Source organism: Pieris napi, chromosome 3 (assembly GCF_905475465.1).
Source record: "Pieris napi chromosome 3, ilPieNapi1.2, whole genome shotgun sequence".
NCBI classification, from domain to species: domain Eukaryota; kingdom Metazoa; phylum Arthropoda; class Insecta; order Lepidoptera; family Pieridae; genus Pieris; species Pieris napi.
This window is the reverse complement of record NC_062236.1, coordinates 11,201,919-11,228,414: the sequence shown is the minus strand read 5'-3', so window position 1 is coordinate 11,228,414 and position 26,496 is coordinate 11,201,919. Positions and strand designations below refer to the sequence as shown.

At 35.1% G+C, this 26,496-nt stretch overlaps 1 protein-coding gene across 1 annotated transcript; it reads right to left on the bottom strand.

Moving 5' to 3' along the window:
• Nucleotides 1-654: 654 nt before the first annotated feature.
• LOC125063497 (nuclear pore complex protein Nup205) lies at nt 655-25,373 on the bottom strand. Its single transcript, XM_047669974.1, has 32 exons — nt 25,156-25,373; nt 24,709-24,869; nt 24,257-24,377; nt 23,725-23,902; nt 23,404-23,604; nt 23,059-23,140; nt 22,056-22,159; nt 21,364-21,631; nt 20,824-20,960; nt 19,968-20,153; nt 19,174-19,365; nt 18,508-18,625; nt 17,617-17,731; nt 16,555-16,724; nt 15,948-16,151; nt 14,599-14,817; nt 13,873-14,008; nt 12,534-12,720; nt 12,015-12,183; nt 11,775-11,887; nt 11,428-11,572; nt 10,270-10,443; nt 9,306-9,441; nt 8,286-8,401; nt 6,674-7,483; nt 5,926-6,146; nt 4,987-5,124; nt 4,285-4,519; nt 3,086-3,281; nt 2,311-2,523; nt 1,689-1,807; nt 655-777 (listed from the first exon to the last, which is right to left on the bottom strand). Exons 1-32 carry the CDS (start codon nt 25,169-25,171, stop codon nt 697-699), a joined length of 5,661 nt encoding a protein of 1,886 aa, XP_047525930.1. The 5' UTR covers nt 25,172-25,373; the 3' UTR covers nt 655-696.
• Nucleotides 25,374-26,496: the final 1,123 nt, after the last annotated feature.

Sequence of the window (26,496 nt, the reverse complement as noted above, 5' to 3'; positions counted from 1 at the left end):
TTTTTCTCTTACCAGGGTTCCCTGGAAGAGATCGATTATTAGCGATAAGGCCTCCCGTGGCATCCCTTGTAATTTTTATGTTTTGAATTTCTTTTATTTTTATTGCAACGAAGTGTGAATAAATAAATAAATATTTATGGCCGAGTCGGTACTGACCGGCGCCACCCTTGCCACCCCCTATGCTATTCATCTTACTGACATATTTGATAATTCTGTGGCAGAATTTTTCCAGCTGTATTCGAGCATTCGGATAACCCAAACCGGATTAGAGCTCTGGATCGCACCTGGCTCTTTCGAAAGCCAACAAGTAAACCGCCGTCTGGGCGGTTCTTTCGTCACAGTCGCACGTGGGGCTTGCTCCAGTTTGAATTTGTGGAAATAATCTCGAAAAGCCCCGTGGCCGTGGTTTTAGGATTTGCGCCATGTGGAGTGCAAAGCACTTGCACAACGCAAGGTGCGTCTTGAGTTGTTTGTACGCCGCGTTTGTAATCTTTGAAAAATATTTTTATGGTTGCGGCTGTTTACCCACCTAATTACACTAATTAGAATATTTTAATTTGAAGCTAATTATGCTCAATAGTGAAAGCTTTCAAATTCATAACAATAAATAAACGTGGATATTTTTTTAATATATTGCTTAAAAGAAACACCGAGAAATTGAAAAAATATTTATTTATAGATAAATTAATAACAAAGCTAAACAGGTGAAAACTGAATCATCGTCTTGATATCTTTAACTAGCACTTCCAGGAACCCGCGTTGGAGTTGAGATTGATTCTGAAAAAGATTTAATATCTTAGATTATTTTTCCGACCCAAATATCGGCCAATAGAATTGCACCATTCGACGTCACGTGGTACAACCTACAAGGTATTATACTGATAATTTTTTGTGAAAATTATCTGGTCGTTGCTTCAAGAAAAGTATTAAGTAGTTGTTTTATTCATTATGAAATTCTTATTTGTTAACTGTACATTTCGTCTCATGGTGCAATTCTATTGGCCGACATTTGGGTCGGAAAAATAATCCCCCGAATACCACACGAGCTTCAAAATTATCGGGCATTATAAGTGAACATTGATTTAAAGCATAATAATTAATTTTCCATTCGGTGTCGAGACCCTTGGTCCGTGGGGTCCTAGCGCTTTAAGGCTTTTTAAAGAAATATCAAAAAAGTTAGTCGACATCACAGGAGACCGAAGAGCTGGCAGCTACCTCGGACAAAGAATTAGTCTAGCTATTCAAAGGGGGAACGCTGCCAGTATCTTCGGAACCTTGCCTAAAAGGACTCCTTTTAATAATATTTTAGTTATTATATGTTAAGGTTAGTTATTTATTTCAATGTATTTTATGCATACAATCTTATTTTATAATAAAGACTTTTGTAAACTTATAATTATAATATAATCTATTGGCAACAATACAATTTTTTTATGTTACAGGAGGCAAACGGGCAGAATACTGCCGCCCATGGGCATTCACACTACCAGAAGGCTTGCAAGCGCGCTGCCGGCCTTTTCAGAATAGGTACGCTCATTTTAAGATTTTTAAGTATTTATTTGTAATTATTGAAGGATGAGAATATGTGTGTGTATATATATATACGAGATGAATTCTCATTTTTGATTAAGACACGAGGTTACTAGGTATTAAGAATCATATTTATATGTAAAACATGAATAACCTACCTTCGTTGTATCAATTAGTTCATCAACGAAGCGATCATTGAATACTGTAACAAGCGCTTTCCGCAGTTCGATAGATTCCTCTCCGGCCAACACGCCCCCTGCTTGCGTTCTTGATAATGCTGTAAATTAAAATTATGTAAAAAAGGCGGCAATTACCCAGTGATTACCATGCAAGTATATTTTATGGCGATAGCCCTTGCTTGAGTAAATGTTAAAATCGGAGAAAATATCGCAATTTTCATAAAAAATAAATCTTAAGAGTTAACCGTCTCTTTTCGTCACAGCCAACGTAAAATTTAAAAGAAAGAGAAGAAATATTCCTTTACCTAAAACGTGTTAGGCACTGAAAGCTGATCATCTATTTGACTATAAAAAATATCAAAGAAACAGATGTATGAAAATAATATAAAACAAAAGTTAAATTAGATTTATGAACAATCATTAGTTACCCTTTTAAATATATAGATTATAATAAATATAAATATATATGAAGGAGACGCTTTAAACCAGTACTAATAATTTACTCCGTACTAGATTGTACATTATTATTAGAACATGTTTTGAACCCAAAACCTCATAATCTGTACATACTAACCACGATAAATGGGGTACACTATTTTACCTGCATATTTAGTAGTAGGTGCGGCAAAGATAGCTCTCAAATAGATTCTCGTATGCGCCCATAACAAGTATAACGCAGAATGCATTGCATGCGTACAGTACTGCACTTCGCGTCTACGTATATCGGCACGTGCACGTAATTGTGAAATGACGGCCGCGCGCGCTTCCAAAGGTGATGACGGCGTTGATTCGTCGCCTAACAGTTTCTTCATATCTAGAATAGAGATTATGTATAAATATTTCTACAATTGAATTAAATTATTTCAGTAAGTTTTATTCAAGATTAGAAAAACTAGTTTTAATAGCTTTAATTAAATTCAATTCAATTTTTAGAAATATTTGATATGTGCGCGAAAGAACTTCGCCAAAACGCGAATAAGAAATTATGTAGTTGTTATAAATTCTATTTACCCTAAATATGATCAAAAATTAATTATACTAAACTGACAAAGATTCAGGGCCGTCTTAAACTAGGCTGGGGCCATTGGGCACACAAGAATTTGGGGCCCTTTTGAAAAGTAAAAAAAAAAGCTAATTATAATAAAAAAATTTACTAAGTATGACCATTTATACATACCATTTTTTTTTTTTTTTTTTTATTTATTTTTTTTTTTTTTTTGGTGATCAAATACAGTATGATATATTATGTCGAAATTGTCGGTCCTCCGGGGCCCCCTAAGAATGGGGGCCCGTGTGCCCTTATGGTGAAGACGGTACTGCAAAGAATGTATCCCTTTTTTCAATTTCCATGGCCTATGGCATTATATAATACTAACCAACTAGCGTCATAGAAGGTACACTATGCAACTGATGATGTACGGTAGCCAGAAGTTTACTATGGGAATGGAGCCGTCTCAACAGATGCTGAAGTAAATCTAATGCGGCGGAACCGGCGCGCTTTGCCCCTTCGTTGGTAGAAAATGCTTCACTTTCTATTGTGTTGCGGGCGAAAAGAAGGAGGTTGCATACAATCTGGGAATAAATCAACAAATATACTTTTTAAGAGATGTCATCTTATAATAGAAGATTACGATTATCTTATTGTAGTAATGAAATAAATTGGATAACTTGTATACCGCTCCGAGGGCTTTTTTGGAAATAGACAACATATATACTATATTGAAGTCTCCTGGAGGTACACTGTCAAAAATCTATATAATCGTCTCGGCAAAAATACCCTTAAATTTGGGATGAGAGAACAGCTATCATCGTATATATGGAAATGGTCACGTAACCAAGCTTTTGTATAAATCTTAAAGGCTAATCGGGTTGCATTGTGTTACCAGTATAGCATCCAGAAGCTAGTCAACTTGAACTTTTTAGGTTCAGACAGGACTTTTTTTTGATTTTGTTTTACACGCGAATTCGATCCCTTCCCAGTGAAGGAAAACAAAATAATCAATGCTCAAATTAAATATGTTTCTGTATGAGTGGCGAATCGCCTAATATTATTTAACCTATATTCTACCGTAAAAGTAATAACTTGACATAAACACATTGTGTAGTATTCAATGAAGCTTAACTTGCTCAAACAGAAATCAAATATTGCCACCAGTGCTTAAAAATTATTATAAAAATACTAGCTGACCCGGCAAACGTTTGTATTGCCATGTATATTATAATAGGGGTTGATCGTAGAGGGGTGAAAGTTAGGGGTTGTATGTATTTTTGTATGCTGACTATGATTTAAAAAAAATTGGGGTGGACACTTATCACTTAGGGGTTTGAAAGATAGATAGATTCCGATTCTCAGACTTACTGAATATTATTAAAAATTTCATAAGAATCGATCGAGCCGTTTCGGAGGAGTATGGGAACGAACATTGTGACAAGAGAACTTTATATATATAGAGATTACATGTTAATAATTACATTTAAATTATCTATTAGATTAAACAAGTTAAAAAAATTATTGTTAATTAGACATGCGTTCACAACAGATATAAGCAAAATTAAGATAAAGATAAAATCTTACTTTATAATACAGAGTACAATCATCACTCGAGTCTATATCGGCTGGTGGCACGTGGAACCTGGCCAATAGTGTCAGCATCAATGCATGTACCCGCTGCAAGGCAGCACCAGATCTCTGCAAGGCTGTGTCTGATTGGATAGCGCTGAAAACTTCCCGATCTGACGTTCGGGCGATCACGGACGTGAGCGCGGCCGCTTCTATTAAAAGGCCTTGTGGCGAATTTGGGTGTGTAGCCCTAGAATAAATATAAAATAGTAAGATTTTTTAAACAATAAACGTTACGCCAATTGGCGGAAACCCTACAAAAATCCGTTCCGTCCGTTTTAAGTTTATCGCGTTTGTAAACAAAGAGACACGGCCGGGACAACATTTTGTATGTGTCGATAATATTGATCTTTTTTTTTTATTTCATTCAAAATTCATTTCAATGTCAAACCGATCGTCGAAAACAACAGATCAAATGGTTCTGTTTTTAAAAAAATAGCGGAAGACTCACACTAAATAAGCATTTAACATTCAATAGCTATTTTCGTTTATTAATAAGGTCGTCTCAGTAGAAATATATTCCTTATCAGTCCATAATCCTAAAGTAATCGTTTAAAACACTGTAGTAAATCTCGCTTAAACTCAAAATCAATGTTAAAAAAAGCATTCATCTTTGAAATATCTATGAACTTGTCATAAAACTAAAATCGGCTATACCTTAACACCATATCGACGCACTCCAAATGGCTGAGCAGAAGGTGAGTGATGTGCAGAACACAGCTATGATTCTGCGAGCCGAGAGTCGTTAGAAGTGCGTCACACAACGTCAGTGCTGGGACCAACATTTGACGGAATCTATAATTAAGGTTTCACTGTATATTTCAAGCTCAACTCGGACCGTATATCCTGCGTATTTAAAGAAACAGAACCCCTCAGCTTTATTACAATAACATAGATTCTCTATTAGTGGCTAATTCACAATATTAAAATATATATAATATATATCTTAACGTAAAATTGGAAATACCGTTAGATTGTAATCTATCTCGGGACATTATAAACTATCGAAAGATAGTGAACCTCAGCGTACTGGTTAAAATTTAACGTATTATTATTCGGTACATTGTAATCTATCGAAGTGAAACCGTCAAATTGTGAAACGGCCATTTTCTACTTTTCTATTGGTTATAAGTGATGTGACATTCTCGGTAAATTAATCGAATCGATTATTTCCTCATATGTTAAATTGTAAGCAGTTCGTTGAGGTTCACAAGATTTCGACAGTTTACAATCTCGCGAGATAGATTACAATCTAACGGTGTTTACAATTTTACGGTGACATATTTATACTATATTACTTATGGGCCAATCTATACCATGATTGGAAGACACTATTTATTAAAATAATCAATGCGTAGTTTTATACTAAGTACGCGTTACGTTGATAATGTAATGATTTTGCGGTCTTGTTCAGTAACATTTTATTATCGCTTTATACGTTTATTTACTACTGGATTAAGCTAGAATAAAAACACAATTTATACCAATATAAATTAAGATAATACTTAAAGAATACTTAAATTTTTAAGTATTATTTAAAAGATAATCTAGCCACACACTTGGTTCATAAAAATCAAGTAATTTTGTTTAACTCACCGATTAGCCACAGACGGCACAAAATCCGTATCCTTCGAGCCGTATCCAGTGTGAATGTCGGGATGGCAATCCAATGCCTTCAAATTCGCGAGACAGGACAACGCGCCTTGAGCCAATACAGTTTCGGCTCCGAGCCGACTACCCGAAATTTTGATTAGTAATGTCATTTTAGATTCGTATACGTATAAGACTCTCAGCGATTTTGGTTTCGGTTCAAGTGCCTAAAAGTAAAAAGAAATAGTAGTTAAAGTAAACAAGTAAGTTTTAAGTAAACAAGAGAAGTTTCTAGTAATTGTTATTTGTAATGTATCTATTACCCCTTAATAACTCCCATGACTTGCGAAGTAAATGTAAATTTCTAATCGATTTAACATTGAATAAAGTTATTCTGAGTTTGAGATTGAGAATACAACAGTGGATAGACTTGTTTTTAAGAAAGAAACTAAACTGCTTTAAATAATTCTTTCATCATTAAATTTTTTATGCTCCACACATGTGAAGCAATCAAATAATTATGAAATATATAAGAAATAGGATTTACATGTGTGTAAAAGACATCAGGCGCAGCTCTAACCAGATCCATGCAACAACATGATGATGTCAAAAATTATTTAATCATATAGGTAACACAATATACACTTATGAACGTCAAAAAAGAAATGTATATGAAATGCTTCTAACTTTTCATTTTTTTTTCTAACTTTACATTAGATGCAAAATTAATCTAGAATAGTTAAATACAACTCACCTCTCGCAATCCCTCATCGTCCTGCAACAAGCTATCAATGAGACTCCGCAAATATCCTTGATTCGTCAACGTGTTCATCCAATCCGTACCGGGGTTGATCTCTATCAAAGTATCCAGACACGACAGAGCCACCATCCGACAAACGTCGTGCCCTCCCCCCACACAATCGCTGCACACTATCGCGCACAAATTCTCACCAAAACTATTTATAACCTCAACAACCATTGACTTCAAACTCGACTCCTCTTTACTCGACCGAGATCTCGAGCTGTCCAAACGAGAAACGTAAGAGGAATTAATCTCTTCCTCTGGGTCGGCCGCGCTGGGCTTTAAGTTCACGATGTTTAGGAAATTCAACAACGCCCCATACAAGTTCACCCTCATCTTCTGCGTCGAGCCCCCGGACACCACAATCCAGCTGAGAATTTTATGCAAAATGAACTTCAGCGTTAGGGATTTCGTTTGCATTATTTGGTTGGAGGGCCCAAAAAATGTCGTCTCAAATTCTGACGATTTCAAATTCGACTCTCGCTTTTGGAGGATATAGCAATGCCGTAAGTTGACCAGAAGTAGTAGGACGGTCCCCGAAGCCAAGTTTCCGATTTGAGGCAAAACTTCTGCTGGTGGAATTTTGTTGAGGAGGTCTTGCAGGATGTTTAGGAGGAGAGTCTTTCTGGCATCGAGGGACAGCAAGTCGTGTGGAGCAACACAGAAGATAATTTCAGTGAGCTGTCGCCATGAGTCGTAGTAATGTGTGAGTGTAGCCGCTAGATTGCGCTGTTTGTTAATTTCTGTCACGTAGTCTAACACCTGAAATGAAATCAAAATTTTCTTGATTATCGGGTAATAGATTTGTAATTTTAAAGGCACATCCTTATTAAAACTATTTCTTTACAAAATATGTTAAATAGAAAGTAATCGGAAAGTAGTTAAGGTCAGTAACACACGTACGTTCATAGATTTTTTTTAAATCGTCTTGAAAGGTGCCGAAAGCTACATCTACATATATGACAAGAAATAACTTAACAAAAATAGTGTATGTCTTACTATGGGATAATGGAATTGAAATTCAAATCTTAATATATATAAATTTCGTGTCATGTTGGTTGTCCGCTATGGACTCCTAAACTACCGAACCGATATCAATCAAATTTGCACACCGTGTGTAGTTTGATCCAACTTAAAAGATAGGATAGCTTACATCTCAATTTATACCCGCAATATTATTTTATTGCATATTTTTGTTTATTATTTGATAGTCACAATTCTAACAGATGGCGCTGTTTTGAAAGTACCAACGTTTCACATAAGCTACAATTTAATGACATAACCACCAAAAGCATGGTGGTCCCCATGTCGGGTGTTCTCCTACCGTTTCTCTTGAATAGTTTACTACTATGTAATATAACAAAAACTTTAGCCACAGCAACGCTTGGCCGAGTCTGCTAGTATGTATATAAAATGTATAACTACTAGCACCTGAAACTTCTAAAATTTACATAATTTATTTACAAGGACGGAGTTGGCATAGGCCACGAAATATTCACAATTTTAAAAAATCATGAACCAATGCATCACAATCTTAAGTGACTTAATTAAAACATTGTAAAACCTTCTGAATTTCAACAGCAACCATATTTCTTTGCGGTGCCGATGCCCGTAGCGATGCAAGCTCACGTGACAATAGTGCGTGTACCCGCGTAACGCTGATGCGTTTACCGCCCAAACCTAATAAATTAAATTTTATTTAAAAACGATATTTCGGATAAGGTTTTATTGTCTTTTAAAATTTACTTAACAAGCAACTGTACATATGACGATGGGTTGATTTTTTTTTCTTTGGTAAAAGTAGTAAGGAAGCAATTACATTACAAAGAACAAGAATATATAATGGACTATATATTTTGTAATTCAACATAAACTGATTTTATTGATTTTTCATAAATTTTCTTTATATAGTTTCGTGAAAAAAAAAACAATAAAGGCTAACTCTATACAGATAAATTAAAACTCAAAAGCTACTGGACCAATTTCAAAAATTCTTCCACCCTTTGAATGCTCCATTATCCCTGAGTAACATTCTTTGAAAAATATTTATAATATTATATTACTATTCTTAGACTGGTTACCTACTAATGACAATGATACATATAAATTAATATATATAGTTATTTTAAATATTACTAATAATATAATAATAATTCTCCGCTATTCGTTTTAATCCCGGCATTAAATATTTGCCCTATACAGCACTAGTTACCGGTTATGCAATTCTGAAAATAATCTATACATGCAACAAAATTTACGCGTTATTGTTAATATTATTTTTAGGTATAGAGTCACTAGGTGGTCACGAAACGTTTTACTATACTTGGTTACAGTACTGTACTTGGGTACAGAAAAACGTTACGGCGCGTTACAGGGGGGGGGGGGAAACTCCAAAAATTGAGGAAGTAATACTTGAACGTTCCCTGTCCAGCCTATGCTCATCAGAGATAACAGAGTTGTAATGGTGAAATAATTTTTCAAATCGGTCCTGTAGTTTTGGAACTTATTAAATGCAAGCAAACAAACAAACCATCAAATCTTTCTTTTACAAATATCAGTGTAGATTGAAATAGTTCAAACTCACCTGTGGCCAAATCGCATTCCGCAATAGCGTGTCTGAGTTGTGAAGCGTGGAACAATTCCCAACGGGGCTCTGAAACCGCTGTCACACTCACCGGGAGCGCTTCTAATGATGTACGAATCACACATGACTCCCAATCCTGGAAAAAAATATGTTTTATATAATTATTATTTTACTAGAAGAAATCTATTAAGTATTAAATCTACGTTTTAACATGCAAACAGTTCACAAATATTATAGAACGGGAAAGTAATTATTAAAATTTTAGTAGTTTCAGAAGTCGACGCATTATGAGCTGAGCCTTTGGATCATAAATCATATTTATCTGTCTGTCTCGCTCGCACTTACTGGTCTTATGGAGAGGTGTAGCGATGTACGTAACATTGTAGAGGTGCATATCGATAACGGGATAGGTACTATCGATATGCTAAATTATGTTAAGTATTAATAGGCGCCATTGCGCGTGTTGAGTAACGGAGCGTAAGAAATGTAATGAGTGTCATATTTTTTTTTTATATTTATAGAAAAACAACAACCATCAACAAAAAAACAAAACATCAACGAATGAGAATGCGTGCGCAGGTAGCTAAGTATCGACAACGTGTTTCATGTCGTATACATTCCTACTGCCGGTGACATTTATTGCCCAACGACTCAGTTTAAAATGCGTCGACATTAGATATAAATCGAGGTAATGAAAATAATGATAATATATTTAAGACTTATTTTCTAATAAATATTTTCAGACTTTAAGGTAAAGTTTCCTTACTATTATAAAATACCCTCATTTTATCCGATATCCATTTTCTTTTCGTTTTTGTAATGTATTGATTGTATTTTTTAACTTCGAAGATTAAAAAAAATATCCTGTGGTGTCGCTTACTTTATTTACTTTTAGTTAATTTATAATGTTTAAGCAATAACAAAAAAAAAAGTTACTGTAGAAATATCAACGAATAAATCAAACCTGTCGTAACGGCATCGGCAATTGTCTGGACTCCTCCTTGTGTTGTGCGTGCATTAGGGCATTGAGCAGCGCCGATAACGCCGCGTGCTGTCTCGCACAACCGGCCGAGCCCGCTTCACACGCGCACGCACGTAGCACCCACGAACGGGACGATAGCGTCGCCATGGACGCCGTCTGTAAAAACAAAAGTAAAAAATCTTGTATTAAATTGTGGTATAATTTATTTATGTATGATATCATACACAAGCACCCCGATGACCCAGGAACGTCGGAAAGCCGGACGTACACATCCGTACGGAATGTCGTACGTATGTACGTATTCAACGGGCACGAGCACATGATAGCAATACGTAAGATACATCTTACCATCATACTAATACAGTAGAACCTCGTTAAGTCGAACCTCGATAAGTCAAAAACCTCCAAATCTCGAAAAAATGTTTTGTTCCCTTCCCTTAAAACACCAAAACCTCCATTACTTGAAATCTTGACCCTCTGTTAATCGAAATAATCACCGAGTCCCTCCAAGCCATTTTGGTACATATTTTCACTCTATAACTCGAAAAATTAAATTTGACCTCTGTATTTCGAACATAGGAACGTTTTATTTTACAACCTTTACAACTTGATCATTTGGAATTTATTATCTCTATTGTTCGAACAAAAATAAGTTACCGACTTTAAGAACTTGCCGACAATGTGAGTACACTATTGTTTCTTAGAAAACATTTTAGGAGTATACAATAATAAATTTATGACTCATGGAAACACGTGTTTGCTTGCTTTGTGTCAGGTGTTTAATTTTGATTCCCTTTGAAATTTAGCTAAGCCAGTCATTTGTTTTCGACTTAAATATTGTCAGAAATAGTTTGGTTCTACTGCATTACACATCAATTAGTACAACAGTTAACATGAGTGCTGTGAAACGTAAACTAAAAACTTAGAGTCTTGCTGAAAAATTAGAAGTGCTCGAAGCTGTGAAGAGCTCTCTAACTCAAAATTTATAAGAATAAACCTCAAACTCTTTATGTCGAATCAAAATCCGCCTAAGTCGAAATCCTCCATAAGTTGAAAACTCTATAACTCGAATTTTTTGGCGTCTCCCTTGATGTTCGACTTATAGAGGTTCTACTGTATCTCTTAATATAAATTGCTCACCTCGAGATTAACAGTGGCTTTAACATGTCGCGCTAGGAAGTAATCCCTCGCTCGCAGTAGTCGTAAAGCCGGTGGCGATGTGGCCGGTCGTTCAACTATCCGATAAAGAAGACGGTAACAACTTTCTATCAAAGTTGTTGCTTCTCTGTAAACAGAAAGTGATTCTTTGCTTATCATTTGGATACCAAATACATAGTATTGGTTGATAGATAATGCTCCGAAGGATCTGTGTTTTTTTGTATCGTAATCCTAATTAAATAAATTTTAACTTTAAAAAGGTAAAATTAATGTAATAAATATTGAAAAGTGAGGCACTCGCATAGGGTAAGGACAAAACTAGAACTTACCTATCACTACTTCCATTTTTGTTAATATAGGCGTCCAATATATCGAGGATGGAATGGAAACAGGTCCTTGGAGAACCAGCCACACCCGCCTCGTGAAGGGCACTTCTGGATACCTGCAAATATATTTGCTCATGTCAATACAACAGCTATGTCGGTTTTCATGAAGTTTTAAAAAAAAGGGCATTAAATTTTTTTTTACATATTCTCAACAGAAAAATAAAGAATAAGCTTGAATATTACATCATCATTAAGCTGGTATCCGAGTAAGAAGTGTGCGAAGTTGTGTGGAGCTGCGGGCAGCAGCTGCATCAACAGAACGATAATGCCTTCCTTAGCAGCACGGATGTCTGCCGCTGCTTCGTCACCGCCGCACCACTCTTCCGCTTCCAGGCATTCCACAAAACCGTGCCTGATTTTATATAATTATTTAATATATACCAGTCAAAAAGGCATTAATTCCTAGGGTGCAGCTAAAAATAAATAAAGAAAATCAAAGTGCAATCACAATTTGGCGAAAAGAATGCTTTAGATAAAACTATACAAATAGCCTGATTTAGTTTCTATGATATGATTTAATTTACCGGCCCTTTAATGAGGAAAAGATTAGCAAATTGTTATTTTTTGGTTGTTTGATAAAGTTTGTAGATAAATAAATATTCACTTTAAAAATATTTCAATTAACTTATATAATAACTTTCAATATAAATATCACACAATCCCCTACAATATTGAGTTAAAATCAAAACATTGTAAACTTACCGAACTTCCGGTGCCCTTTGATGCGCAAGCGCAACGCACTCTAATAAATGTTTTGCACAGTGCGGGGAATGTAAGGCGCGACACAGAAGCGCTACAGCGCGAGCTGCAGCTGCGGGCACCACGCACCCGTGTTGGAGTACGAGGCAACATGTGACGAGGCGATCGTTCTTGTCTGGGCCGGATGGGGCTTTAAAATTATAAAATATTTATTAATTTAATTATTAAAAAAAAATAGACTTTCCCCTTAGGGTTACTTTTTCTCCTTGCCGGGGAGATTTCGCTTATAATAAGACCTAATTTTATAAGTAATCTTTTTTTTTATAGAATAATTGCCCCCTGGCAAACGGGCAGGAGGCTATACCTCAGCCCATGGACACTCTCAATGCCAGAGGTTTCGCGGGTGCGTTGCCGGCATTTAAATCCTAATGCAACAAGAGTTAATAAAAAAAAATACTCTAAAAAGTACCACGTACTATTATATATTACCATTACTTTAATACTGTCTTCGTTACCATAGTAACTACTTTTTTAGGATGCTTAGTTGTCTAATATAAGATCAGCAATTAGCTTTAAGCATCTAATTGACCTAACCTAGCGGGTATTGCTTACAAAAAAAACGTGTGTGTACTTATGTACACCCGTTAGAAGTTATAGTTCTTTGGCGTAACAGGATAAAAATCTTTTAAAATTTTTATCTTTCGCCTTATTCTACGTTTGTAGAAAAAACGACACTAACAATAGAAAAAAATTACTCTCATGATTTTTCCCTAACGCGCCAAAAGAAGTATAACTTCAAAAAAACTAAAATGTTGACTATAACTAACTTCAGGGTGTCGGTTTTTTGTGACGGTGTGCGCGCATATCGTAAAAATTTACTCTAATCATTTTGCCCTATCGCGCCAAAAGAAGTATAACTTCAAAAAAGACAATAGTTTGCAAGTGTTGAAGATAACTGTTGCTGCTTTTAATATTCCCTTTTTAATATGGAAAATACATGGAAACAAAAAGAAACCTATTTTAAGTTTACGTTTTACAATGCCAAAACGGAGTTTCTGTAAATTTGGTGATAATTCTTACCAAAGGAAAACATATGTATATAAAATCAAAAAGAACTGCACAGATTCATGCGGCTTTCGATAATAAATAGTGTTTTGTTTTTCTATATAAGCAGTAATTTACAATTTTAGAAATAAATTATTTTATGATATCTCCCTGTATCTTTATAGCGTAAATTGCGCTTTTCTCACCAATAAACCGATATGACAAAATTTCATAATATGACCTAAGTAAATCCATGCATAAACCGCTTTTTTGCTAAGCGAATCAAAATAAGCCTTACCTAAAATGAGTTTAGACAGCCCAACAAGCATTACAGCACGGTTCGCTTCCGTAGCGGCAGCGGTCAAAGCCCGTTCCAACGATAGCGCTCGCTCTAGTATGTGCAAAGTACTGACAAGCGTTTCTTGTACATATATCTGAAAAAAATATATTCAAACTTTAATAAATATAAACATTGTCTTTGGTTTTACGAGTATTAAAAAAATCTGTCAAAATCTATTATAACGACTTCGAAAGGAGTACTCATATTTGGTCGTAAAAGCTGATGGAGTTGTTATTAAGTACCTAATACAATAAAATTCAGCCGGGACCTTTGATTTTGGTCAATATAACCGGTACGTTGTTCTAAACGATGTCGTCGTTAACAGTTTAAACTGGATATCAGTGGCGCTACAACCTTAATAGTTCTAGGCCTCAGATTTCTGTATTTGTTTGATGATCATTTGTCAATCTAATAGGCAAGCAGGTGATCAGTCTCTTGCCTGACACACGCCGTCGACTTTTTGGTTCTAAGGCAAGCCTTTCCTCACGATGTTTTCCTTCACCGTTATTATATGAGCATATTTTAAATGCGCACATCGAACCTACAACCTTAGGGATGAGAGTCGCACGCTGAAGCCTCTAGGCCAACACTGCTTTTAGTAGTGCATTACACATTTAAATAATCGATATAGACGCGATATTATTATTATTTTCAGGAAGAGACATCAAGATAGCGCTCTCTCACCTGTTCTGTTAAAGGCTGCTTATCCATCAGATCGTAAGCTTCGTCCAGAGTGTTCAGCACCATTCGCAGTAGTTCAGAATTTGTATGCAGGAACATTAATAGTCTGAACCCTGGTGGGGGATTGGAGTCTGGTTCGCAATGTGGAGGGGGGAAGTCCGCCGCACTGGGCTCGTATGTATCCAGCCAGCGAACGAAGAGACGGAAACATAGTGATATCATCTGAAACGCATATAATTTCACATTTATGAATACATCGTGAATTGAAGTTTCTTTAAAAATATTGTTCTTTTCTTAGTAATGTTTTATATCTGAAAGAATCTGTATATTAATATTAAATAATAATAATAAAAGCCTTTCATTTCCAATACTTTTACACATATGTATTTGTATCATCGCATTCTTTTTAGATATGTGTGCCTTTGTTTGGCAATGGCCTTATACATTAAATCATGGGGCCGATCAAGTATTACGTAAGCACTATTGGGGAGAGGGGGGGGGTCTATGATTTTCTTATTTGATTATTACATCAACAGTAATTATTTACTTTTTTACACATATAACCCACACATTGTCTATGCTTGAAAACGAAATGCATTTTCGAGGATTCTACAAAAATTTAATATGTTTATGTATACATACTATTATTTTTGAGAGTTTTGCTCACTTTAGCTGACAAGAGGAAGGGGGGGATACATTGCAGTAAATCTGCTTACGTAATACTTGAGGAGTTCATTATCATCAAATTAAATCAAAACATTATTCAAGATTGTATTTATTTACGTGAGAAATACAGACTTATAAAAATTACACTATATTCAAAAATCATTTGTTCATATAGCTAACACAATGTACACTTATGAACGTCAAAAAAGAAATACACATGAAATCCCAGTTCTCAAATCAAGGGCGTAGAACGGAAGAGAAGAACTGGCAATACACTCTCCGCCACTCTTTTTAATCGCCTAGTTTTTTTTTACACAACGTTTGTAAGGAGCTGCAACCATTACACCATGTTCCACATGACATCTTAAGTAATTAATAATAATAACATAAATTTAAAAACAAAGACTTGTCCTCTATCAGCAGGAGGCATGGTGAAATAGGAGCACGCACTTACATTCCCGTGGCAATAACACGCAAACACATAGTCGAAATAATTAACATCACCGCATACACGAATTTAAGTACGATGGCTGGCCATGCGTCATACTCGTGAACGGGTGCTACTTGTGGTGACCGGCCCCCTCTATTAAAACGTCTATAAGTACTTTTAAATTAAAATAACAGTCCCGACATTTGTTACCCGATTAATCTAATAAATAATAAGATTTACAAACACGTGCACGTACCTGCCATTTATCCTGAGGGTCTGTATAGGGCCTGTGCGGTGCGGGCAAAGCGAGCTTATTCACAACGTGGTCTACATAAGGATCCAAGCCTGGGCGTCTTGCCCCCGCCCCAAGCGCTCGGGGTAAGGGACCAGCCAGACACAACGAGTCAAGAAGGGATAAGAAGGCCCGCGATAGTGGATACTGTTCCATACGACACTCGACCTGAAATTTTTCATAAAAATTTTGTTAAGATATATATGGGCCCGTTTTGCAAAACGTGTATCTGATCTGAAATGTGTCTTGAATACAAATTTAAACTTCGTTTGAGTTGTAATTGCGTTTTAATACGAACCTTACTCTAGATTCTTTTAAAATAACGATTTAAAACAAATGATAAAGGACGAGCAAAATTAACATTCTGTTTGAATGTTTCAAACATTATGACGTAATCAGAAAAGCAAAATAGTGACGTATGCAACTGGTGCAGTCATACATGTGTAAAAACTAATTTAGAACGAGTTACATAAAGGTTTATAAAAATGTATTTAAGTACATAAGATTATTGAAAGTTTTACCAAATACAAAAAAAAATCGATACAATTTAAAATCAAAGCCAAGAGGTTACCTCTAGCAAGTCAGCAGTCAGCGCCCTCTTGTCATTAGCAACGGAAACTAGCTGAGCGGCTTCAAGTGCGGCCCAAACGCGTGGAGCTGTTGAACCCCATCTGCCCAACGCTGCTAACGTCGTACAAAGCGCTGACTTCAGTTGTATTGGTACGTGACAACATATCAGACCTAATGAAAACATCATATTATTGTAAGTTAATTGCGATGTATACGTTTCATACGTATACGTACAACGTATACCTATACGTAAATGCGTATGCAATTCTTGGCCCCTATTGTAATTATATGATTTTCTATTTTCGAATTTTCTTTTTAATTATAGTACTACTTATGCCAAAAGCGCTACAACCTTTTAGGTCTGGGCCTCAGATTTTACGTAGTCATTTTTAATAGGCAAGTATGTGTGTGTGCCTAACACATACCGTCGACTTTTTAGGTCTAAGGGGGCGTCCATAAATTACGTGAGGTGTTTAAGGGGGGGAGGGGGTCGAGTCAAATCTCATTTAATCTTACGTTGGAGAGAGGGGGGGGGGTCTCTGCAAATATTACGCAATTTTTTTTCTGATTGAAAAAATTTTTTTTGGAAAACGGTTGACCCTAAAGGCCATCTCTGCAACTTCCCGCTAACTCCATACCTAAATGCTCAACATTTCACTTATTTTGTTTTAGTCGTAAATAAAAGCATAAAGCAATTTTTTTTTTCTATTTCAACGCGTTTACGTAAGAAACCCACATTTTGAAAAATCTCACGTGAGATTGGGGGATGGGGGAGGGGGTTGAATAAAATCTCACGACATGTCACCAGGGGGGGAGGGAGTCACAGAAAATTTTAAAAAACACCTCGGTAAAAAACCCACGATCGGTGAGGTGTTTTTTAAAAATCGGGATCGAACCAACGACCCCCGGTATGAGAGTCCCTGAAGCGACTAGGCCAACACTGCTTATATTATTAACTAATAATTCATCCTGGGATTTTATTCAGGGATTTCAGAAAAAATAAAAATTACTCATAATGAGACTATAGCATTATTTTTGACACAATAATTCATGAAGTTCTTACCAAACATGCAATTGACGGCATTCCATTGCATATTCTCGCATATGGCTATGCAGGCGGCTTCATCCACTTTTGCTACAGCGGCTATTAGTTTCAACGCACCAATCATAGCTTCCACCTAGAATTGTATAACTATTTACATATATTGTAAATAAAAAGAATATTAGCGAAAACGTTTTGGTAAAACACCAAAGATATTTATTTTTTCAAATTCAAATTCAAAAATCATTTAATCATATAGGTAACACATTGTAGTAATGACTTGTCAGTAAAGAAATACATATTAATGCTTCTAATTTTACATTTAGTGAAAGTTTTCAAATCAAGGGCGTAGAACGGAAGAGAAGAACTGGCAATAAACTCTCCGCCACTCTTTTTAATCGCCATGTTTTTTTTTTGTATAAAAAGTATTTAGTAAAAATTATACAGAACAATTAAAATACTTAAATAAAAAGGAGGGCAACTGGCCTTATCGCTTTCCAGCGATCTCTTCCAGGCAACCACTGAACTTTAATTAAATTGGATAAGGCGCAAGAAGTACAAAACTACATAAGACATATAGTTACTTAAACAAAGCAAAGAAATTAAAAAAAAAAGGATATATAAAAAATAAAAAGAGCACATGAATCACGATAATTTCAGATCTGAACATATGTATGATAAAATTCACATGACGTCATACATTCAAGAACGTCTTATTCCGATAATTTTAGTGATATTTCTCTAGTCGAAGCGCAACGGACAACAATTATAAAAAAATCGTAAATTGTAACAGCGTTTATGTTAAGAACTGGCAGTTATGTTAAGAGATATATAATATGATATGCTATATAAATATTTATTTTATTTAAGTATTTGTTCAAGCAATATTGCTTTGTATAATATAACTCTTACCTCCTCTTGCCTAACCAGCAACCGTCCACTCCTCGCACCTGGCGTAATAATAGCCGAAGCACCTAAAGACGACGCGTGCGCATGTTCTGCGAACGGAGTTGGATCTTGCCGCAGGTTTCTGCAGTTATACAGAAACTTAATAGATGCATAGCAAATATGATTTCTTTTCTTAAAAAATTGGAATAAATAAGATTAGGATACCGCTAGCAGTGTTGACTAGTGGCTTCAGCGTGCGAATCTCATCCCTGAGGTCGCAGGTTCGATCCCCAGCTGTGCACCAATGTACTTTCTTTCTATGTGCGCATTTATCGCTCGAACGGTGAAGGAAAACATAGCGAGGAAACCGACATGTCTTAGACCCAAAAAGTGACGGCGTGTGTCAGGCACAGGAGGCTGATCACCTACTTGCCAATTAGATTGAAAAATGATCATGAAACAGATTCATAAATCTGAGACCTAAAAAGGTTGTATCGTCACTGATTTATTTATTTTATTTTTTACACATACTACATATTAGCTTAAACATTACAAAGAAACGCTACTCAATAAGTTCATACATTTTCCTCAAAAGAACATACCTCATGCATTTGCATTAAAAATCCAATACGTAAACTTAAAAAAAGTCTGTGGTCTTATTGCAAATTTACTTTTAGGCGTGTTAATTACCTGTGATACAAAGCCAGCGCAGTCAACAAATGATGGGCCGACAGCGCATCTCTGCGAGCCAATAACGCCCAAGTGTGCTTCTCAACTGTGATAGCGGCCAATGCCCGAAGATAAGCCGGCAACAACGCCGCAACCATCACTTCACCGGATAGACGCACGAATTTGTATAGGGTGGCTGCACGGCCGCCGGCCCTTTTCATAACAGGGGAGTTTATATAGGACGTAAAATCTTCACAAAAATATGATTCCACGCGTGTACATTTACATAATATTTATAAATAATAAAAAAGTGCGTGCGTACAAAGTACGTCAGAAGTATGTCAGAAGTGAAACTTCTTTGGCAAACTAATTTTTAAGTCTTGTTCATATTCATACAAATCTTAAACTTTAGATTTCCGAGACTTAGAGGGAGGGAAAAAGGATATACCTTATGTTAGGAATTTAATTGTCATTAAAATATTGTCGTTATTAAAATAAGTGTCGAAAATTCATACAAATTATACATTTATTTCTTCGATAATAAACACGTGGAATAATTCACAATTCGTCATTTGAGATTTCAATAAGTTATTTTGCATAAAATATAAAACACTAATATTTCATAAATTCTCTTTACAAAATTTTAATTTTAAAAATAGATCGCATTCTCCCTTTTCTTCGACAAAAACTATGCGTTTAATCCGTAAAAATTTAATCTCATGCACCTAAAGAAGTTTCACTTCAAAAAAATATAAATTTTTATATGTCATTTATAATTTAACTTCCAATAAAAAACAATACATCAAAGTGCATACCTATGCGAAGGTGCCGTCGCGTCACAAGCGAGCCAATAATCATTACGTAGGTTGTGGGGGTCTCGTGCGTACAAACGTTCCACGCAACGCAACAATGCGTCGAGACGTGTACGCTGGGAGGATCCTGGGGGCGGAGCTAGTCCTTCCGCTGCGTACATTTGCGCGGCGCGAGCGGCTTCATCTGCCCTATTAAAATTATGTATATATCAATTCCAAACTGAGCACAACGTCACGAATTTTTCTGATAAGATTTTTCTGCCCCAGATTATCCGCTACCGTTTCATCTTTCGTTTTACAACAGCCCTCATTCGTGGGTGGGACAAGTATAAAAGCAAAAATATGCTCAGTTGCTGCGATGGCAGCCAGTCACGGTAAATAAATCGCGTTTATACATATTAAATAGTGTGTAACTGAAATGTAAAATCAAAGACATTATAAAACAGTCATTTCATTTATCCAATATTTTTTTTTTTAACTTCGTTACATTTATACAAAAACAAATAACATAATACATAAAAATTATTAACAACGGGCGTCCTTATCGCTAACAAGCGATCTCTTCCAAGCAAGTAAGAGAAGTAAGAGAAGTGCAAGAATTGCATAACCAAATCTTATATTTTTTTTTTAATGAAAGAAAATGTTTAGTTAATTTTGTTGCACGGGGGGGTTAATAAAATTAAAAAAAAAATATTTACGCGATTGAAATTTTGCGTGAAGGTTTGACTGGTTAATTCAGCCAGCCTTACTGCTTCCGGCAACTAAGTCTCCTGGGGCGGTCACAGGCGTGTTAGAGACTAATTATTAATTATTAAGTATTAATTAAAGTGTCCCTCAGGAACCGTCTAATAACACTTACTTGACTCTCATTTCCATAAGTTTGGAATGCATAAGTACAATGAAGTCTGTTATCAGCGAGTGAATCCTGCGCTGGTAGTATTCCTCATTCGCCACAAGATCTGATGACAGTATCATTTCATCTAGATATTCAAATACCTGAAACGCAAAATTTTTTTTTTCAAAATGGCAATAATTTTAACATAGTTCAAAAAACCTAAAAATTGTTACCCGCTAAGGTTAATCTTTATGGTAGAAAGTAAACAATACTCGTTTCAAAATTTAAGGGGAATTTCAAACATGTAAAGATTGTGTTCTATTATTATTTCTAATCACCTACAATCATTAGCATAATTGTAGAACTGCACATAATGGTTTTTATATGTCAATGTTTTATGTTTTATTTAAAAAAAATAGGTATTGCAAATCATCCAAAAATCACAAGTCAAGACAAGAATATATAAAAGTCAAAAACACAACTAAAAAATACAAAACTCAAATAATAATAACAAAGCTTGAAATTTACAAAAAGACCGTTCAATAGAATCTTATTTTACAGTACCTCTCCATCAATAGCAGCGTCGACAAGCATTTCATCCTGATCCAGGGCCTCACATCTTGATTCATTTCCCTTCCTCAACAATGACACCGGAGCTCGCTTTAATGCACTTAGTGCCAGCCCTAACGCCAACTGGCACAGGGCACGCAAACCTGAGCCCTTTTGACCCTCTTGATGCGGCACAGGAGTTAACTCATCTAGTAATACTGATATTAAGTCTGGATCTTGAATCAGGGGTAGTTTCTTTGACAATTCTTCGCCATCTTCGCGCCTGCAAAGTTCAATATTTAACAATAGCCTCAACTGAGGTTGCGACAGTAACTTGTATTTATTCATTTCAAACATTAGGTTTTATGGAAAACACAAACATAAATATTTTGGTAATAAATATAGCTGTGTTACTCGTGGCAATCGATCTAACAATTTTTGAGTTTCAAATCTTTTCCCGTTATAGGATTAGTACAAATAGGATACTTGACGCTATCGTAAGGTTTGTACTAGGGCCTCTGACGGATTAACAGCATTTGATTTGACAGTATTTAAGACCAAAAAACAAAACATAGACAATGTACAGAAAATATTGGGCCGCAAATATTTAATATTGACAATCCCGAGTCGAGAATTTGACAAAAGCAAAAGCAAGCTAGGATGCAGATTTACATAATAAGAAATTATAATGTAAAATATATATATACCTATGTAAAACTGACAGATCCAGGGCATATAATAGAGCCATTTGCAGAGCCAATGATGTTTCATCCAAAGCACCAGTCGCACTTCGTGATGGCGATGACATTTCCTTAAAAGAAATATTTTATTATTCCTAACCTCAAGAAGATCGAAGATCAAAATGAGACAGAATCACTTTTTTTTTTACAACAATATACATTCATTCTTTGGTAATTTTGTGAACATATATATTTAAAACTAACCACTCAACATAACACAAATTCCCTAAAGAACTTTCTCCCAAACCGAGTAGTGGCCAACTGCAATAGGCATCCGGAAAGTGCACTTTCTTTGAACTCTTTTAAAAATAGGTTGTTAAGTTTCTCCAAATTTCAAAAAAAATACGCGCATATCTTTATAAATATAATTCTTCTGTGAGTGTGTATGTCACTGAACCTCTCTCAAACGACTGGACCGATTTTGATGAAATTTTTTGTGTGTGTTCAAGGGGATCTGGGAATGGTTTAGATTCACAAATCAGCCCGCCAGATGGCACTGCAGTCGGTACTTTCATACTTTACGTCTGTCGGGTCCACTAGTATACATAATAATATAGATTTATTTGTCTCTCTGTCTTGTCTTTACTATCAAGAATTATAAGTACATAGGGTTATAATATTGTTCAGAAGTAAGACCAAAGTAAGTAAAATAGAAAAGACTAAACAAAAAAGGCAACTTAATATTATTCAAAAAATATTGATAAAGCATTTACTGAGGGCGTGACAACATATGTGATGGAAAAAATGAGGCCTAAACAAAAAAACTATCTCATTGCGAAATTTACTAATTAAAAAATTACAATGTAGAGAAAGAAAACAAAACAAAACAAAGATAACCATGTTTGCACACCCCATACCCCATGTGTGTAGTGTAACACAGAGAAGCATTTTACCACAGCGCATAGTACCCAAATATCTTATGCCAATACACATCTATGCAATCAAAGATACAAAAATAATAAGAACTTACTTGTGATAGTAACATCAAGAGAACATCTCTTTCGAGGCCGCGTTGCGCTGACGCAGCAAAGATAACGCCTGCTAGTAATTTTCTGAAAATATTAATTACATCTACTTATATTGAATTCCATATATACTAACAATTTAGAAATCTACTGGATCGTAATTTAGGTGACTAACAGACCTTTCCAAGCAACTATTTCCAGGCATTTTTAATTATTATATTATAATTATATGTATACTAATATTATACTCTTTTGGCGCCATTAATTTATTAAGGCTGCTTAAAACATGCAACTGAATGAGCATAGATATAACCATGGAGTAAAACTAGTAAATCAATGACTGATCTCACCTAGTTGTTTGCATACAGCCCAGCAACTTTATGTGATATCTGCTTGGTGGTAGAGCTCGATTACGTCTTAATAAGTCTAATTCATTGTCTAATGAATTTCGATGTAATGCATCTAATACATTTGCTAGAAGACCGTCTGATATTAACTGCTCCACATATCTTGATACATATTGTATTATTTCCTCCCTGGCATTTATGGACCTGAAAAATTAATTTCAAAATTCTTAATACTAAGTGAACTTTTAAGTTTTATCACTCATAAGCTCATTAGAAATCAATGTTTAATTTACAAGAAGGTCAAATATACTCAATGTTAGCTACCATGATACTCCATCTCGGGCCATAACTAGCTCTTTTAGTGCCTGTACAAGGGCTCGTCGTCCATCATAATACAGCATCACAGCTAAAAGACCTCTAGCTAAGCCAGGTTGACGAGGACTTTGACGCTGAGCAGAATGTAAAAGCTCTAAGCAAGCATATTCATTGGCATTGTACATATCTGCAAGAAATATGATTCAATAATTCAAATCATTTATATCAAGGTATAAAGTTTATATATATCTTTGCTTGAGTATTACCAGAAACAATGAGTTCAAATTGTAAAGGATAGTTTATTGAGGAAGGCTAAAGGCTATATAACATCATGCTCCAACTGAGTGAATTGAGGGTAAACTGTTGTTTGTGAAATAGACAACAAGAGAATTTATTTTATTAGATGTTGAAATGTTGTATTGTCACGTAAAGGGCTCAAGAGGTTTCTGGTTGTCTAGTTGGGCTCGATGGTGACTGGATATGAGCAGTTATCAACGGGAGATGCTTTGTCAAATGTGGTAAGTAATTGTAGTAAATATACCTGATATTATAATAGCTTCATCTACAAGGTCTTTAGATAATAAGGTTCTTCCAACACTAGGCAAGTTAACACCTTCTGTAATCCCTCTTTTAATTTCATCTCTGCTTGCTGGATTCTTAGCCTTGTAAAAAAATAATGAATAAAGATTATAAATAACAAAAACATAATGTATACAGACAAAATCTGTTCTAACAACATCGAAGGGACTACTCATATTTGGTTGTAAAAACTGATAGTCGTAAAAGCCACTGAATTTGATATTAAGTACCTAATACAATAGAATTCAGCTGGAATGTTGTTCTAAACTATGTCATTGTAAATGGTTTTGACTGTATATACTCTATTACAATAATTATATATTTTGATTAAGTATAAAAAATACTGTTAGTTATTAATTTGACAATAATGTTTCAAATTATCTTATTAGATAAGCAAATATTTCCTCAACTTACGGGGTTTTTCAATAATGATAAAAATGTCTGTTTATGCCGTCTAAGAACTGATTCAAATGTATGTACGGCATAGGGACTGCTACCACTTTCATTTGTAAGGTAGCATTCTACCACAGCAACCAATTCCTTAAATGGAGTCCACAAATCTTCTGTTGTTGTACCTACAAATTAATTTGAAAATTAAATTACAATAAGTATGTAAAATATGAGAAAATTATAGGATACCATTAATACTTAGTAAAATTATTGAGTATCCCAGTTTTAAAAATTGTAGGTTGGTTTCAAAACTCTTTCAAAAGCAATTTATATAGCTACACGAGTACGATATTCCGATTTTGAATAGGTTTAAATATACAATACGGATTTAATGATAACAACAAGAATAAGACAGTTGTTTTGTTTAGCCGCTTAAAATTAATAGGTTATGTTACAATATACAACAGTTACCTTCGTTTAGGTCCATAGCTAACGGTTGTTAACACGCTTTTTACTTCTTAACTTATAGATCATACATATTAAAAAGAACGAATAGATTTGAATATTTGTAATATACTTTTTTTATAATACATTAACGTTCTAAACTTGAGAAACCATTAAACTTGAGTAAATACTAAGTAGTAGCTATTGCCTACTAGCTGGTCGGCTGTCGCTACTATTGGCTATTGCCTTTGAGTTTGACATTTGAAATTAAACACGGTTTGAATAATATTTCAAAACTAGCGTTAAGTGTTTAGTATTTACAGTGAGTGGGGCACAGAGAATATGAGCAGATGAATCGTTGACAGTGACATGTCGTCGAACTTGTGGTATCTGTCGTTAGTTAATTTTTATTTAAATTACAGTTAAAAGTATAATTATCTATGTAGATTGTAGGGTGATACTTAGTTTATTTTGGAAAAAGAACGTCTATCTATGTAGTAATTATTTTTCTAAATGAATTTAATTAAGTAATGATATAGGTCAAAACTTATATTTCATGTCGTTATCGCTATATGAACGTCAGTAAAAAATTAACCCTTCAAGATTTACATTTCTTGCCACTTCTTAATATAAACCGTAAAAGATCGAAATGGGATAAGTAATTAAACGAAAATTGTGGAAAATCTAGCAATAGTAGTCGTAAAAATTCAAAATGGCCGATAACTTGGGGGCCGCGCAACCTCGACATAAGTTATTTTCTGGGAGCGAACATCGCTTAAGTATACGAAACTTTTCATACGTATTGACATTATGCTTTTCCCATAATTTGTAGGTAATGTGGCCCCTAACATACCTACACCAGCTCGCGGACTGTGGGCAGCGATTGCGATTGCGATTTCACTCGCTTCAACTTGCCTTGGAAATCTCGTCAATGCGCTAATGGTTCTGGATCATTAATTGGTAGCAGAGTTAGTTTACCAAATACTACAGCTATATAATAATATATTCAATAAAATAATCATTTTAAATAAGAAATAAATTTGAAAAGGCAAAGTAACCGCGTCCAATAAAAAAATCAATCATGTTTTTCAAAGTGACACCGATGGTCAACTCACAATTCACATACCAATATACCAAACATATCAATTTTCCGATAATTTTCGTAATTTGCCTGTTGTTTCAAGAACGGTTTTAAAATGTTCGAAAGCGGTTTTAATATGATCGCGATCGAATAATATGCTAAAAATTATTTGTTAAGATATAATATATCAAATTTTATCAACTCTGATCTGTAATTGAGCTAGAACGTGCGTTTTCCAATTACAGAGCATAATGCGACTCAGTGCCGCACAATGCCGCATAATGCTG